Source organism: Lontra canadensis, unplaced genomic scaffold (assembly GCF_010015895.1).
Source record: "Lontra canadensis isolate GAN:19392208 unplaced genomic scaffold, GSC_riverotter_1.0 scaffold51, whole genome shotgun sequence".
Taxonomy (NCBI): Eukaryota; Metazoa; Chordata; class Mammalia; order Carnivora; family Mustelidae; genus Lontra; species Lontra canadensis.
In genome coordinates, this window is record NW_022631045.1 from 14,320,872 (window position 1) to 14,338,860 (window position 17,989).

A 17,989-nucleotide genomic window follows, 5' to 3' on the forward strand; every position below is an offset into this window, starting at 1 on the left:
CTGCCTGACTTCCTACATCATTGCTCTCCAGCGTATGGTGTGTTGGCATTACCTCAAACTCAGGGACCCCACAGGGACAGAAGGAGCCTCCCCTTCTAAGACTGTGTTGAAAATGGAAAGTAGGGATGGTTTTCGGCCAATTCTCCAGAAGGGATAGTGTCTGTATTGAGCTAACTGTTGTGACCAGCAGGAGGGGATACCCCAGCTCACAAGCTGGGATCCCATAGAGGTCACTGGGTGAGGTGGAGGCCACTGCCAGAGGCCACGACAGATGCCCTGTGGGGAAGTTGCAGGGATCCTCAGCTGCAGACCCAGGGAATCCCTACCACCGCAGCCGGATTCGGTCCCCTGATCCCTGCCTGCAAAAGTGGCCGTCGCTGCTTCTCGTCCTCCAGCATGACGGGAACGTCTCGGCCAAGGCCTCCTGCCTGTCTTCATTTTCCAGACCTGTCGTTGATTCTGTAATATGATGACAGATCCCCTCATTTCCTCAGTGCTCAGCCTCCGTTGGTTTGGAAGGGTATTCAGTGTCCGGCTGCCCGTGTCGTGCAGGCCGTTGTGTAAACTTGTACATGTGGCACTCCTGTCTCTGGGTTGTACTCACACTGCTCTGGCACACGCATACACACACGCTCACATGTGCACACACACACACACTTACACGTACGATATCTCATCTGGCTAAGGTTTTTAAAAAATTACAAAGGTAAATAGTAATGTGTCTCAGTAGTTGGAGTGAGTTGCAACTAAGATTGTTTGAGCTACTGGATCTAGCGCTTCACGATTTGGATTCATTACAGCAGACTCCCATGGTTCAGTGTATTTATTTCCATTAGTGTGACAACACATTAAAAAAATGGAGCAATCTAAATTGTATAAAGTGAACTAAAGAGGAAGAAAAGTGACATATGAATATATTTTGCAAATGTCACATTAATTAAAAAAGTATGATTCTACTGTTTTATTTTTAAAGTGGGCATTCTTCACTGTTCCCAGACCTCTGTATGTATACTTTTTATCCCACCCCCTTTTTTTTTTTTTTTTTTTTTGCCAAATAAGGTGTTGCAGAGGTTATGTTTAAATAAAACCAATCAGGCCCTAAATGCAAAAAAAAATCATCTTGGTGCTTATCACTGGTATAATTATTATTTTTGCTTTATTATCTTTGCTCTTAGGAGCATAAATTTGTTTGTAGCTTTATAGTAATGGAATTTTTCTAGTCACTGTCAAAAATATTTTTACATTGTAGAGTAAAGATTGTTTTCAGGGTTAAATGATTAGAATTAATGTATATAGAGTAAAATTACTGGAAAACTTTTAAGTGATTTTTTCTTAACGTGTTCTTTTTAAAATACTCTTTGAAAAATATATGAAAGTGATAAACCTTTAATGAGAATAAGCCAGTATGTTAAGATTTTTTTCTTTATTTTTGACCTCAAGATCTTACTGTTTTAGTTTTTTAAAAAGAAAACAATGGGAAATGGCTCATGAACTGTTTTTGGGTTTTTTGTTTTATTTTGTTTTAATTCTTGATGTGAAGTCCATCGTTGACTGACCTTGTGTATTCACATGAATGTACTGTCTCTTGTTCCCTTTAACCAGACTAGCCTGAGCAGACATGGATTTGTCATGTCCTCATCCTCATGCTCTGCCCGGTAATCTCAGTGTTTTCCTTTTGGTATGGTAGAGTCACGACTCACAAGCTGTTTAGATTTTTAGACTGTGCCTCAGAAGCAAATCGAGCATGCTCAAAATGATCCCTGAAGATTTCTTAAATTGCCAATGAAGTTCTCTGTATAGTCTTAAAATTAGAATCCCTGTAGAGTGATACATGGATATGAATATATTATGAACATAGTAAGTATATTACATACAATACACAATAAAAACTACATAGCATCAGTAGACTTTTATAACACCAGTAATTAAACTATTTAAATGTGTGTGGTTTTTTTTGTTTGTTTGTTTTTGGTTTTTGGCCACTAGGTATGCTTGAATTTATATAAATTTATTGCTAATCTCACCCCTCATGATAGATCTCTTGTGAACTCCACAAGGGGAGAGAGTTTTATCTGGTTTGTTCATAGATATATCCTCAGAGCCCTGGAACAGGGCCTGGCACACAGTAAGCATTCAATAAATATTAACTGAATGAGTGAACTCTGATGTATATACCTCTTTATAACCTGGCTCCATTTATCCTACCTTACCTCCCATTCAATTAAATAAAAAGAAAAAAAATTTTTAAATACATATTGGCTGCGTGAGGAACTGTGTGGCCACTGGTGTGTGGGGGTGATTAATAATAGGATATAACTCCTGCCTTTAGGAAGGTGGCCTACTTGGGTAAATAGACATGTGAACAGTGTTACCTGAAGATGGAAGGAGGTGCTTGTCACAGAAGCAGCACGGGCACTTTGCTGGGGCAGGCAGGAGGAGGGTCCTGTAGTACCCATGGAGGGATCTGGAAAGGCCGTGTGGGAGAGGAAGGGCCTCATAAACTAGGCTCACGAGGACCAACAGATTGTCGGTAGGTGGAAGGCGCTTTGTAGGGGAACAACATGAGGCATTCCCCTTCCTATTCCTGGGGCCTATTTCCTTACACTGTGCAGACTTGCCTCTCTTTACTTTTCCCCATTCACTTATCATCTCCAGCCCAATAACCAGAATCAGACTTTGCTCATTTCCACCTGCTTTAGAAAAATCTGTTTCCAGTACGCAACTCTACTATTTCTAAACTCTGTAATAGTTATATTATCTGTCTCACTTATGGAACTATATTTTGTCTTAATGCCATAAGAAAAGAGAGGAATTGGGTTTATTTAAAGTACAAGGGTTGTCACATAACTGAATCTTTTAAATCTCTTCTGGCCTAGGTCAGTGATTGTACATGGTAGATTCCTAGTTGAGTATTAATACTTGAGTGATTTTTGGATTATAATGTGTCGTGAACTGACTCACAAACCTAAATCTGTCCTTTACCATCCACCCAAAGAGGCTTTTCAACCAGACCTGTCAGGGCTCAGCCTGTCTGAGATACTCTGTCTTATTCAAATTCCATGACATGGCGCATATCCACGATGTGGGAAGCAATCCAGAAAAGTCAGGTTGAAACATATGTAAGATCTTGTTATTACAGTGTGAAAAGTGGGTCATCTGTGTTGTTCCTTGAGTCCTGATAATCATGAATAAGTTGAAGCTTTTCTTTCAGAGCATTATCTAAGGAAGTAAAGGATCTCTCCATGGATATAAAGGATACCAGCAAGATAGTGAATATGTTTACAGTTTGCACAAGATTACTAGACCAGTCACTGACCCAGAAAGAATTAAAGTTACCTTGACAGAAGCTTGTTTTAGTTAATCCCAAGACCATGGAAGCTTTTTCCCTTCATGTCTACACCGCCTTCTTTTGGAAAAGATTATGCCTTAAGTGTGCAATAAAGACAGAAACACAGTTTGGCAAGAATTCTAATTAAGGGAAAAAATGACCAAGTATTGAAATTACAGCTGTTATTTAAAAAATGTCCCAGCACATTGATCCAACCCCTTGTACCTGGTTGGAGGTCCTCCCAAGTCCCAAAGGTGGATTTCCAGGGAGGGCATGTCTGAGAGGTTAATGCAGAGCAAGTTGTTTTCTATGTTTCACTTAATCATCACAAAACTTCCATACGACTGTTATGTGCCTTTTACAGTGGAGGAAAGAAGCGATTAAGTATTTGCCAAGGTTACTGAAATGGGCAAGAATTAATCTTAGCTTTCTCTAACTCCAAAGCCCCATTCTTTTTTTTTTTTCCCTTCACTTTTGTATTAATATGTGATGTATTGTTTCAGGGGTACAGTCCTGTGAATCATCAGTCTTAGCACAATTCACAGCACTCACCATGGCACATACCCTCCCTAAGGTCCATCACCCATCACCCTATCCTTTCCCTCCACTGCCCAGCAACCCTCAGTTTGTTTCCTGAGATTAAGAGTTTCTTATGGTTTGTCTCCCTCCCTGGTGCCCTTTCCTCCCTCCTCCCCCACCCTCACCCCCCACACAGCCTCTCAGATTCCTCATATCAGAGAAATCATATAATTGTCTTTCTCTGATTGACTTATTTCACCAAAGCCCCATCCTTTATTGAGCTCTTGCTTTCAAAAACGCCAAGGACTGTAGCATATATGTGAAAAGATATCTCAACTTGTACTGACGAATGGACATTGGAGTAGATACTTTCTGTCAGTAAAGCCTTGGATGGATTTAATTCGTACTGCTAGTTTCAGTTATTGGACGAGATAAGTACTTAGCAAATTCACTATCTCAGCCAACCTCTGATAACGGATAGTTGAGTAATTGCGTTACCTTTTAAAAGATTAAGTATAGGTTCAAAAACCTGCAAATGCTTTACTTTTAAGTTTTAGAAATTGAGGTAATATTTACAGTGAAGTGTAGGTATCTTAAGTTGGAGGCATTTTAACAAATGCATGCTAAATCCATATAACTCAACACCCCAGCCAACAGAACATATCTGCCATCCCCCTGGGGCCTCTTTCCCGTCACCTGCTCTCTGGAGGCCACGCCTGTTCTGATTTCTATTACTGCACACTAGTGCTGTCCGTTAAATGGGCTGTTTTGTGTAGAAGAAAAGCAAATGGTAAACTGTATTCACAGGACAGTGGACCGAAAAGCACGGCTGTGAAGGTGGAACTCTTATCCTCCAGTATTCTTGTAAAAAGACAACTGTAACACTTGCGAATTAAGGTGTCATTTTTAAAATTTAGCCAGCTCTGGCTGTGGGGAAAGAAAAACCTAAACGAAGTTGCGCTTTGCCTGAACTGTTCTCGTTTGAGACTCTTCAAGGCCATTTGGGCAACCCAGTTTACAGCCCACCAGTGAGGCCACTCGGATGGTTTACTTTTTGTGGTTCGCCAGAAGAAAGGACCGCGGGGGGAGAAGTGATTGGATCGGAACGTGGGGAGAACTACGGCTCGCCCTGGGCCCAGGCCCCGGCCGTGGGTGTACGTCGGGGCTGTACCCGGCTCCCGAGGGCCCCTCTCCCCACCACCCCCAACCGCAACTCCCCACTCCGCGGCCCCGGCCGCGCGCCGGAGGAAAGTTGCGCGGCCCAGAGCGGGCGGGGCTGATTTCGCCAGCCGGACGGGCCCCCGCCCTCCGGGGCCGTCCTCCCCGCGCCGTCCGGGGCGGGCCCGGGTGGGGCCGCGGAGCCGTGCGCCGCCGGCCTGGGCGAGCAGTCCCGGGACGCGGGATGCTCGGCACGCTACCTTGCGGCCCCTGAGGCCTCCCGCCTGCCCACCTCACCGCCTCGCCGCCTCGTTCACCCCGGCTCCGGCCCCTGCACCCGCCAGTCCCGAGAGGTAGGAAAGAGCCTGCCGCCCCACCCCCACCCCCGCCCCCTCGGGCGCTGCTGTGCGGCGCGGATCCCCCGCGGCTCCGCTGGGTCGGACCGTGCCCCCCGGCCCCTGTCGGCCCCGCTCTCCCGGCAGGCTGAGAGTGCAGGGTGGCGCTACACCTTCTTCCTCGCCGTTGGGGGCTCAGCCTTCGCCCCAGGGAAGCGCTTTAGAAAGCGTCCGTCTGCGCGTCTTGGTGTCCGGGCTCCGCAGGTGTTGCCGAGAGACAGGCTGCCCGCAGACGGGCGGGGAGCCCGAACGGTGGGGACCCTTGAAGGACAGCGTCTTACGGTACTCCGCGTTTCAGAACAAGTTTGTCTCTTTCCAAAGAGAAATCCTTTCTGGGGTACAAACTATGAGGTTTAAGTTAAGTTCAAAACGGTCCTCATTTTATGAGAGCTTTGGGCTGAGGACTTACTTGGGCAGGGCCAGATTTCCAGGCATGAACTTGACTCGCGGGCCTTTGGGAAGCTGTAGAAGTGGGCAGCCTACAGCCTCTCTAGGGAAACTGCATCCAATCCCTGGGACCAGGGCAGAGCCCACTGCACTGAATATATAAATAAAGCCTGTTTACACGAGCTGCTTTGGAACTAGGGATTTCCTGCTAATAAATATTAGTAGTAGATAGATACGCACGAGCTTGTGTTTGTCAGAAGGGACAAAATCACTTTGCTTCCTTTTGTTTTCCCTTTTATTTGATAAATCATTGGTCCCAATAGACTTTAGTTTAATTCCTTTTCTTTTTCTGCAGCAATGAAGACACTGTAGGGATTTTTCTTAGCCGGTTTCAGCAAAAACATAGGAACTGAGCCTGGCGTGATGCCATTAGGCACTGAGAAAATGGACTGCCTCTTACCCTCTAGCTGATGCATTTGGAATCTTTCTGCACATGTTTATGTGTGACTGCTATATAGGAGTATTTCTAAATGTGCATAAAAGAGACCAAAGTTTTTATCTTCTCAAAACGATTCTCAAGCCAAACATTGTAAGTAGCCAGTCCTGGTATTGGGAACAACATGTTGGAAGAAAATAAGCAAAAAGGTAAAAAGAGAGAGAGGAAGGGAGGAAGAAAAGGAGCTTTTTTTTTTTTTTTTTTTTTTTACTTTCCCCAAATATAGTGCTTTTTATCCAGCATTCTATTCCATTGTGGGTTATTCTGTTCAGGTCTTTAAATTACTAATTGAGCTAGTAAAAATTAAGCATTTATTTTCAAAAGCTTAATATTTTTAAAAAGCCATATTGTGATTTTTAGGTAGTCTGGTTTATTTTATATTATTACTCAGTTCTAAATACAGATTATCACACTATTCTGTGTTTTATTGGTCATTTTTATTAGAAGAAAAATGTGTTACAATCACAAAATCAGTAGTGATTTGGGTCTTCTTTGAAAAATGGTTATCAGGGAAAAGCAAACAATCTGGGAGGAGCCAGTTCAACTTTTGGGAGCTGGGGAATGCTTACTTCTCCTTACTGTGATTACTGAGATCAGAAACTCAAAAGGAAACATTTTATTGCCCTAAGTGCCTAGGCTTGCCTGGGATATACTCACCTGCTGTGTTTGGCTACATTTCCCATCCCAAATTCAAGAAAAGGATTGGATCAAGTCTATGCCTAATCCCAGAAAAATGGAATTTTCTTTTTTTTGTTAGGGAGCAGAGGGGAGGGACCCGCTAATCATCTGCCTAATTACACTTCAAATCTGTTTCCCTTTGAGGAAATACAGTGTTTCCTTTGTTCAACCAACTCCCATTGAAAGAAAGCTAATAGAGACACATCAGTTTTCTTTCCATTGAATTTTTGATTATTTCATCAGTCCTTTTAATTTCAGTAATTTCTGTCTTTTCTGAAGAGATGTAACATACGTATTTGAAGTATAGTATCTTGTTAAAATATATTAACTGTGGGTAATGGGGATATGTAAAATGTATATTAAGAAAATATATAGTTGGTTATGTTTATTAGCCCCTCACTTATTAGACTAGTATGAAAAAATCGGCAAGTGCCTTTGACTCTTATTCTACAATCTAATAGTCAGTTCATATCAAATTAAATGTCTCCTCCCACAAATCATTCTGAAGCACAGGCCAACAAGGTCTTTCCTGCCCTCTTAGGTGGTCTGGGAAGATAGCTGCACGAAATCATCAATGTCCCAATGCATACTGATTTTAGCAACAAGTATTGGAAAACGAACTGAAGATGATAATTGTTATTTATCTGTTTCTCTTTGGAGACCCCTAAAAGAGGAAAGACAGTATCACATGGAGTTCACATTTAATTGCAATACACTGGGTATCTTTTTGAAAGGCTTGCTAGTTTTGATACAGCTCCCAAGCATTAAGAAATGAAGCGATCCAGATAACATACCACTCGTGCAAGAAAGACAGTGGTTGTTAAGTCCATTGGTAGAAGAGAGCCTGGTCTGTACAGCACGATGCGAAATGAATATCTGGCAGAATTTTAGCAAATTGATAGGTATGAAATGCTAAGGAAATAAACAGGTGAAAATGTATTATCCAGATTGGCTCTTAGCTTTGATGAAATTTAGCAAATAGCAAACTCTTCTCTTAAGCATGTGTTATGAAGATAAGAGGCTTGGTGTTTTGCAAAGATAATTTCAGTGTTGAGCACACCTGAATATTCTTAACAGGTGCATTGTAATGTAACAAAAGGGACACGTACAATTACAAATCATTTCCCCAGGGAAAATTAGAGTGCTCCTTATTTTCTTTTCAGTAGCACCTATGAAGTTTGACTTCTTAGAATGGTTTTGCCATAGCATGATTACTATTTTATAAATCACATTGAACAGAGGCATCATTTCTTTGGGATTCTAATTTCAGGTGTTTATGAAAAAATTTCACAGTTTGGATGTGAGAAAGGACATGAGGAGACCAAAGACCTGGGATTTTGCTAATCAGAATGAAACAAATGTTGAAAGACTTTTCAAATCTATTATTGGTGGTACTCTGTGACTATGGTGAGTATCATAAGTATGCTTCATGCTCTCAGTATCGATGAAGAAATGTAAATGTGAGGTTTATATTAATGCATGGATGTTGATGACTCGGGGGGGGGGGGGGTGCAGTGGCTACAGTGCAGTACTTTTTAAACTGGGTTCTCTTAAAATTCTGTATTTATTGATTAAAATTTCCCTTTAAATATATTTTAAGTCTTAAAGAATAAAAAAACAAGTCGCTTTTATTTAAACAAACTGGAGACAATGTGTTATGTTCTCTTTGACTGATTTCCTAGTACTTCAGTATTATACATTTAAACACTCACACATGTGAAATGATTTTTTTTAAATTGGGATTCTCTGTAAGATTTCACGCTCCTGGAGAGTTTGCTGTTACAGTATCTTTGGAGCCGGTCCAAATTTCAGTCCTTGCCAGTTGTATGCCTTAGACGAGGTTCTTGTTGGCATCATATTGACGATAAAATAAGAAAGGCGAGACACCTTGACTGCTTGAGCAAATAGCAGGTGCTCACTATTACTCTTCATCATTCAGTTTGTTTCAACTAAAAATCCAGTTCATTATTCAGAGAGTTTTACACAACTGCTGAACCAGCAGATTCAATAGTATAAAGCTTGCTACTTTTCTTTTGATGATTGCCAAGTATTTCAAAGTCTTCTAAGCAGTCCATTGTTTAAGAGTGGAAATTGTTTTCAAATTGATCAAGAAATGTGATCCAAGGGATAGAGAATCCTGGCTTGTGTGATATCAGGGGAGCATCCACTTAAAAGGACCAGAGTGAGGGGTGCCTGTGTGCCTCAGCCGGTTACACGTCTGTCTTTGGCTCAGGTCATGATCCTGGGGTCCTGGGATCGAGCCCCGCATCAGGTTCCCTGCCAATCAGGGAGCCTGCTTCTCCACCTGCTTGTGTTCTCTCTCTGCCAAATAAATAAAAATCATAAAAAAAAATTATTTTTAAGGACCAGAGTGTACACTGTTCATTTTGTCCAGTGAATCTTCTCCTTCAACCTTTTCTTTTTAAGAAGTTTATTTAAGCAAGAAGATGCTTGATTTGTTGAAAATCAATCTGAGGTCAGGGGCGCCTGGGTGGCTCAGTGGGTTAAGCCGCTGCCTTCGGCTCAGGTCATGATCTCAGGGTCCTGGGATCGAGTCCCGCATCGGGCTCTCTGCTCAGTAGGGAGCCTGCTTCCCTTCCTCTCTCTCTGCCTGCCTCTCTGCCTACTTGTGATCTCTCTCTGTCAAAGAAATAAATAAAATCTTTAAAAAAAAAAAAAAAAGAAAATCAATCTGAGGTTCAATGATCTTAATATCATTTATCCCTCCTTAAAAACAGATCACTCTGCGTATAAGAGCCTCATACAAAAAATTATAAAAAGGTCCTGGATTTCGTAATGATAAAGACTTCAGGATTTACCATTTTCACAGTCTGCAAGGATATTTGTCATTGTGGAAAGCAAGTATCTTATTGGAGTATAAGAATAAAAGTTCAACGAGCATAAAACAGAGCATAGAAGTTGAGTGTACATGATATGCTGCTAATAGAAAAGGAAATATTTTCCTAGCTCTGGGTTTTTCCCACTTCTCCATTTGATATTGATCAAAATATACCATTAGCAGTTGTTTTTTAAGCAACATGCTTATATCGAGATATCAGTTACTTAAATATAATAAAGGAAAGGGGAGAACGGAATAGAAAGAGTAGAGAAAACTATACTGTAGGAGCCAGAATGTGGTACACCCACATTGCTATTTTCTAAATGAGGATGTATTCTTGTCTATAAAAGCAGGAATTCTGTAGTGAAGTAGCAAATTGTCTCTTCAGTATACACCCTCTCTCTGAGCTGCTGAAACCCATCAATTGTATCTTTTTTCTCCACTACTGAGTGGGCATGTGTGTCTTTTTTTTTTTTTTAAGATTTTATTTATTTATTTGACAGAGAGAGATCACAAGCAGGCAGAGAGGCAGGCAGAGAGAGAGGAGGAAGCAGGCTCCCTGCTGAGCAGAGAGCCCAATGCCGGGCTCGATCCTAGGACCCTGAGATCATGACCTGAGCCGAAGGCAGTGGCTTAACCCACTGAGCCACCCAGGCGCCCCTGGGCATGTGTGTCTTTTTCATTGATTGGCTGCCCATCAAACCGGATTCTGATCTGCACCCCCCCCCCCGCTGCCATTATCCCTATCATGGACCATAGGCTTTGTCAGTTAACTAAGTGATGTGTGGTCTCCATCTTAAAGTACATCAAAAACCATCCTGCCCTGTAAGATTCAAATTAACCTGACTTTGGTTCTCAGTCTTAACTCCTTCCTTGGGCTGCGGTGAGTGTTAGAGTCTCTTTGGTCGCTGTTTACAAACAGGTGCTGAGTGGGCTTGAACCAGGCACAGGCTCCCCCAGAATCAGCTACCTTCCTCAACCTTAACTCGTCTCCTCCGAAACGGACTATCTTGCAGCTTCTGTTTTGACTAAAGGAAAAAAAAAAAAAAGAAAAATAACTTTATTCTATTATGGTTTTCAAGCAGATGATCAAACATTTCAGGTCCTTCCAAGTTTCATATATTTTATTTCATGTCATCTTAAATAAGAAATGGGTGATGTGATGAGCTATTTAAAACCAAAACAATACCTCTATGTGCCAGTATATCCACATGCTGATTCTAATGATCATTAACTGAATACATGCAAGGGTATATTTAAAGATGACCAGCCCAAGTAACACACTGAGGCTCTTTGGACATATATATGATATAGTATGATATGTGTATATTATGTAAGATAATAATAATAATAAATTAATACTTACACATGTTATTTTTCAAGCCAAAAGAGCCCTGCAGTGTCTTAAATCTAGAAATGTTTCTTACCCTAGCCATGGGCCAGCTGATTGTTGCACTGCCAAATTCTGTCTCCTTTGATATGTATTTGGATAGAGTTCAAAATAGAAACAAGGATTCCTGTGTGTCTGTGTTTTTTCCACTCTTTACTTCAGCTGCTCTGATGGGTCTCTTTTTTAAAAAGATAGGATTGATGTTAACTGAGTGATGCTTGTGGGCTAGAAGTCATCTATCGCATCTAGGCTGGTCTGGGATTCAGTGTAATTAAAACTGCCAAGGACAAGCCTGGGTATGTCATAAACATTCACTCTGTCCCTTGGGCGACCTGTGCAGAATAAAGTGTCAACATTTCTCATCCATCTAAAAATTTCTGCTTTGTACAAACCAACGGCACTGGTTCCATTACTGGTGAAAATGCTTAAGTACTTGTCTTGAATATCAGAAAATGATGACTTTGAAGCATACTTAGGGTCTTCCATTTTAAGGAATCAAGAGCAGTTTGTACGGCATCATTTAAATCAGGTTTTCTCACTTTACTATGTATCCATTTCCTCCAAATTATCTAAACACCAGAATGTGATTTTTTTTTTTAATTTGAGATACAGAGTAAGAGAGAGCGCAAAAATGGGGGGGTGGGGGGGCAGAGGGAGAGGGAGAAGCAGGATCCCCCCTGAGCAGGGAGCCTGATATAGGACTCTATCCCAGGACCTGACCCGAAGGCAGATGCTTAACCAACTGAGCCACACGTGTCCCCAGGATATGATTTTTTTTTTAAAGATTTCATTTATTTATTTGACAGAGATCACAAGTAAGCAGAAAGGCAGGTAGAGAGAGAGAAGGAAGCAGACTCCCTGCTGAGCAGAAAGCCCGATGCAGGGCTCGATTCCAGGACCCTGAGATCATGACCTGAGCCAAAGGCAGAGGCTTTAACCCACTGAGCCACTCAGGCACCCCCAAAATATGATTAAAAAAAAAAAGATTTTATTTATTTATTTGACACAGAGAGCACAAGCAGGGGGAGGGGGCAGCAGGCAGAGGGAGAGGGAGAAACAGGCTCCCCACTGAGCAGAGAGCTCCATGCGAGGTAGGGCCCAGAGCCAAAGGCAGACTTAGCCACCCAGGGGCCCCTAGAATATGCTTTATTTAAAAAGGGGGAAAAAAAATCTCACTTGAGTGAATTTGCAGATCTAACTTAATTGGCTTAATTAAGCAGTTCATGAATCGGGCAGCGTCCCATCTAGCAAGCATAGGTGGCCGGTGGAGCTGTACAAAATGGAAGGTTTTTATAGGAGGGAGGGTGGGGCAAGAAGTTAGTAGCAAAAGAACAGAAAGGAATGTTTCAGGCCAGGATGTCTTCTTTCTGTGTGTTGGGGTGGCGGGGGGTTGGGAGGTGGCAGTGAGGTTTTTTTTTTATCAAGGAGGTAACCCAGTGCAGATCAGGAAATTTGAGATGGACTGTGGCAAGGCCACATTCCCGGGTTAGGTTGAAGCTGTAATTAAGTCCTGGTTTGCTGTCCTTGGGGGCTTGTTTTCATTTTAACAGATTAAAATGACTGTTCCCTGCCAAGGTGTTACACTGTTACATTGCCAAGGTGTTACATTGTTGAGTGGGGTGCATTCAGGGTATTGCTTGTGAGATGTTGCTTTCAACATAACCACAATAGCTGAAGACCAAGGCCCAGAGCGGCTTTAGAACGGGAACCGCACAGGGCCCAGCTCCCGGGATCGGCTCACAGCATCATTGCACCTCCTTTTTGGCCGAGGTCAAACTCATCCTCCTTATGAGCAGAATGCTGTTTTCTTCGATGTCACCGGTGCCGCTCAGAGATATCTTTGTAAAATCGACTCTGACCATTTCGTTTCAGTTCTTGGAGAAGCCGAGCATCTCCTCTTGGGAAAGCCAGGCCATGTAGCGCTAAGCAACAACACGGTGTCTGTGGATTTCCGGCGTTTCAGTGGTGCCAACGGGACACTGTGGAATGTGTCTGTCCTGTTGCTGGAGGCCAGCACCAATCAGACGGTGACCGCCAAATACCTCCTGACCAACCAATCCCAGGGCACATTGGAGTTTGAATGCTTCTACTTCAAGGAGGCTGGAGACTACTGGTTCATGATGGCTCCGGAGGTGGCCGACAACGGTACTCAAGTCGGCCACTGGGAGCAAAGAGCCTTTCTCAAGGTCGAATGGCCCATCTTTCACATTGACTTGAATAGGACGTCCAAGACGGCAGAAGGCACCTTCCAGGTGGGCCTTTTCACCCATCAGCCACTGTGCTTCTTCCCTGCGGACCAGCCTGATGTCTTGGTGGACGTCATCTTTACCAACAGCCTGCCCGAGGCAAGGACAAGTCCAGGTCAGCCGCTGGAGATCAGAACCAGCAAGAGGACAGAACTCTCTCAAGGTCAGTGGCTTCAGTTTGGCTGTGCGCCCGTGGGGCCGGAAGCCTACGTCACGGTGGTGCTGAAGCTGTTTGGCCGAGACTCGGTCATTACCTCCACAGGACCCATTGACCTGGCCCAGAAATTTGGATACAAACTGGTGATGGCACCAGAACTCACGTGTGAGTCTGGGGTGGAGGTGACGGTCTTGCCCCCACCGTGTATCTTTGTCCAAGGAGTGATCACGGTCTTCAAGGAGGCCCCCAGACGCCCTGGGGAAAGGACCATTCAGCTAGCTGAAAACAGCCTGACCTTGGGAGAGAGGAGAACCGTATTCAACTGCACTTTGTTTGACATGGGGAGGAATAAATACTGCTTTGACTTTGGCGTTCCAAGCAGAAGCCATTTTTCTGCCAAGGAGAGGGAGTGCATGTTAATTCAGAGAAACATAGGTTGGTATTGAAATTTTGAAACTTTTTTTTTTTAATATTTTATTTATTTGACAGAGAGAGAGAGAGAGAGATCACAAGTAGGCAGAGGGAGAGAGAGAGGCAGAGAGAGAGGAAGGGAAGCAGGCTCCCCGCCTAGCAGAGAGCCCAATGTGGGGCAAGATCCCAGGACCCTGGGATCATGACCTGAGCCGAAGGCAGAGGCTTTAACCCACTGAGCCACCCAGGTGCCCCTGAAATTTTGAAACTTTTTAAATCAAACTGGTGCCTCCATGAAATCAAAATTATTCTTTTGAGTTTCGTTGAACTTAATCTTCTGTGAACTGTTCCATCATCTTTCTGGTTCACTCCTTATAATATCCTACATGGCCTTATTCTTATCTGAAAAATTAGGAGTCATGGGAAGCAGACCCAGCTCACCGCTTACTTCCCTAGGTCTCAGTTTCCCTGCTAGTGAAACAGGGATAATAGGAGTATCTACCTCTGAGAGTTGTGAGAATTGAATGAAATAAGTGCGCACAGTTCTCAGCGTAATGCCTGGCATAGAGGAGGCACCAATAACTTTAGCTTCTATTGCATTTTATCTTAAAAAGTTATATTATTACACATATGGCAAGTCTGTGGTAGGTATGAGCAGAATTCAAAGCTAAATCTCAAATTGTATTTGGTTGACTTCTGGCTTCCTCTCGCTGAGCATGTCTCTTTCCCATTACATCCTTCTTTGCCGGAATGAGTCTCTGTAGAAGTGAGATTTCAAAGCAAGATTTCTACAAACTTCACACTCTACGTTCTTTGTGTAATGCCCTATCTAATCACAAAGAAGTGGAGTTATTACAATTCCATCCATGCCCCGGGGCCCTCGTTGCAGTTCTTTTCCTTTTCCTGGGTGCAAGCCTGGTCTTGGCAAGAGATTCATCTGGCAGAAATTGTCTGGTTTGCTTATAGCTTCATCCCTGCTAAGCTCCAGGCCCCCCGAGGGCCCAAGCCTCTGACTGTGTCTGGAACTCCAAGAATTTCTTGCTTCAAATTCACCCACCTCCTCACCTTAGAAGTCCATTTTCTTTGACTCTCTCCACACCCTCTAGTCATCTCCTGGCTTGCATTTACCTCTCCATCCAGCCTAAATTCCATGGCCCATCCCTATCACGTGTCTCCTATCAAGAGCCTAAACTCCCCTGCCCTCTTTTCCTTCTGATGCACGATTCCGGCCATCTGCTGGCCACCTTTGGCACACAAGCTGCATGGACGGTCACATCCAGGTGGGTTATGCCTCCCCCCTCAGCTGGACCCTCCATGCTGCCTGACCAGCTCTGCTCCTGTTCTCTAGAACAGCTCCCCTCAGACCTCAGCCTCTGCCCCATCTTGACTCTCAGAGCTGAGTTCGTCTCCTGCCACCCAGGGCACCTGGCCATCAGGAACGAGCTCCTTCAACCTCCCACCAAAATGTCTATAAGCCTACAGCCATTGGTCTCCTTTATTGTCACCATGGAAGGAGTGTCACCCCTCCAATGCAAGGTCAGCCTTCCCCTCCACTGTGGATCCCAGTCCCTCTGCTCCTATCAGGAATCCTCTGTTAATCGTTATCCCCTCTCTCTCCTCTGTTTCTAACAGTCCTTTTACTGGCTCATGGCCAACAGCCTTGAAACACCTAAAAATATCTCAGTCCTGTGACATCACCCTGGACCTTTTCCTCACTTACCTCCCACTTCCTTGACTATTCCTTCATGGTCTCCCTTGCCGGCCAATTCTACCACCTGGTCTCATCTGTTAACTGCTCACTTCACATCTTAAACTAGATCCTGTTTTTTCACTCTTTTTTTTTTTTTTAAGATTTTATTTATTTATTAGAGAAAGAGAGAGCGCGTGCGCATGAGAGGGGGCAGGGTCAGAGGGAGAAGCAGGCTCCCACTGAGCAAGGAGCCTGATGCAGGACTCAGTCTGGGGACTTCGGGATCATGACCTGAGCTGAAGGCAGTCACTTAACCAACTGAGCCACCCAGATGCCCCTCTTTCTTCACTCTTCATGCACCTGCTAGGTGAGCACCATTCTGAGACTGACCACTCCACGGGGGTATCTCTCCCCAGCATCTAAGTGCTGCTGCATAGCTGCCCCCCTCACATGTCTCTCAGACATCTCGGAGGAATTAGACTCATCATCTTACCCCCACAACCTGCCCCTCAGTACAGGACTTCACCACCATTTCATTGTTCAAAGCAGAAGCCCAGCGGTCTTCCTCTTCTTCTTTACCTCCTATAAATAATAAATCACCAAGTCCCATGGGTTTTGGCTCCTTGGTGTCTGAATCTTGGTTTCAACCTCCGTCATTCCTTAGCTAACCTATAGCAACAGATTCCTCATTGATTCCTATCCTGCCACTGTCCACCTCACTGTGTCACTGTAGGCAGAGGGATTATTTAAAATTCACATCAGCTGAGGCTGCACCTTGCTTAATACTTGTCGGTCGCCAGGGCACCTGGGTGGCTCAGTGGGTTAAGCCTCTTGTCTTCAGCTCAGGTCATGGTCTCAGGGTCCTGGGATCGAGCCCCACATTGGGCTCTCTGCTCAGTGGGGAGCCTGCTTCCCCCTCTCCTTCTGCCTACTTGTGTGTCTCTCTGTCTCTCTGTCAAATAAATAAATAAAATCTTTAAAAAAAAAAGATTTTATTTATTTATTTGACAGACAGAGATCACAAGTAGGCAGAGAGGCAGGCAGAGAGAAGAGGAAGCAGGCTCCATGCTGAGCAGAGACCTGAGCTGAAGGCAGAGGCTTTAACCCACTGAGCCACCCATGCACCCCTAAATAAATAAAATCTTAAAAAAGAAAATACTTGTCAGTCACCTCACTTGACAGGAGGATGAGAATCCACAGGACCCCTATGGCCAGGCTGCCCAACCAATAGTCGCTATCTCCACATGCCTTTGCCTGGTTGACATTAACCTGTCCCCCAAGTCTCCACTTGGGTTACTCTTCCTTGACCCCGCACTAGTTAAATTCCCTTGCTGTAAGCCGGCCCAGCATCCTTTATGCCTCTGCCATAGCATCAGTTGTTTCTGTCATGGCTTGTTCCAAGTCTTTCTCCCCATGCCCCCCACCCTCAAGCCCACCATCCTCCTGACAGCAGGGGTTGGGGGGGAGCTCTTTTGGTGTGAAAAGGCTGCTTATGCTACCATGAAGCTATTTATGATATTTATTTGACCCACTTAGCCTACCTGCACATGAATAGGTGCTCAATACAGGTTTTATTAAAGTGAAAATCGAACGCAAATTTGGCTGCTGCTGGTAGTAGTAAGAGAAATTGTATTAAAGAAATGTAATCATTCAAGATAGATTTGCCTTTTCAAAAGACGTTACTTGTTAGGAGAAGAAAATCTAACTGAATTTAGTGGAAGCAAACCTCGGGAAATAAAGATATTGGGGTCATTGGTTTAAACACATTGGGAGCAGGAGGTCTGCTTTGTGGTTCTCCCAGCTATTGGGGTTTCCACAGATTCTTCTACTTGTCTAAGGACTTGAGTTTTCCCCCCACAGCAGCAGGGACAAGACACGAGAGAGAGGCAGAGCAGAGTGGTTCTTTGTGTTTCCAGGCTGAGGGTGGTGAGGGGTTCCCTATGGCCTGCAGCAACTCGACACAACTGAGCATCAGGGCTGGAAGCAGTGCCTGGAGGGGCTAATGCTCTTGGAGACCCCAGGAGTGTGACCACCCACCCGTGGCTCTGATTCCAGCTATCCAGCGACATTTATGCTAGCAACGGGGACCTCAAGGCCTTCTTGTGTTCTAGTTTATGCATTTCTAACTAAATCTTGTTCTCTTCTTTTCATTTTCCACTTAAATTGACAGTTGACTTTTTTTGGCAGATGGTATCATTCAGGGACCCCAGAGAACCCACCATGACTTGTGTGAACCGCTGCCCCCACTGATTTATTAGTTCCTTTTGAAAATGGAGTAATGTGTTTGATATGTTT

At 44.0% G+C, this 17,989-nt stretch overlaps 1 protein-coding gene across 4 annotated transcripts in view; it reads left to right on the top strand.

Moving 5' to 3' along the window:
- The first annotated feature begins 5,318 nt into the window (after positions 1 to 5,318).
- THSD1 (thrombospondin type 1 domain containing 1) overlaps positions 5,319 to 17,989 on the top strand; it is a 28,319-nt gene continuing 15,648 nt past the window's right edge. For 2 of the 4 annotated variants that reach the window (XM_032874134.1, XM_032874137.1), the window contains exons 1-3: positions 5,319 to 5,358; positions 8,232 to 8,368; positions 13,063 to 14,028. In XM_032874134.1, the coding sequence (XP_032730025.1) occupies positions 8,311 to 8,368; positions 13,063 to 14,028 (1,024 nt within the window). In that variant the 5' untranslated portion in view covers positions 5,319 to 5,358; positions 8,232 to 8,310. The other 2 variants (XM_032874136.1, XM_032874135.1) reach the window with 2 other exon arrangements.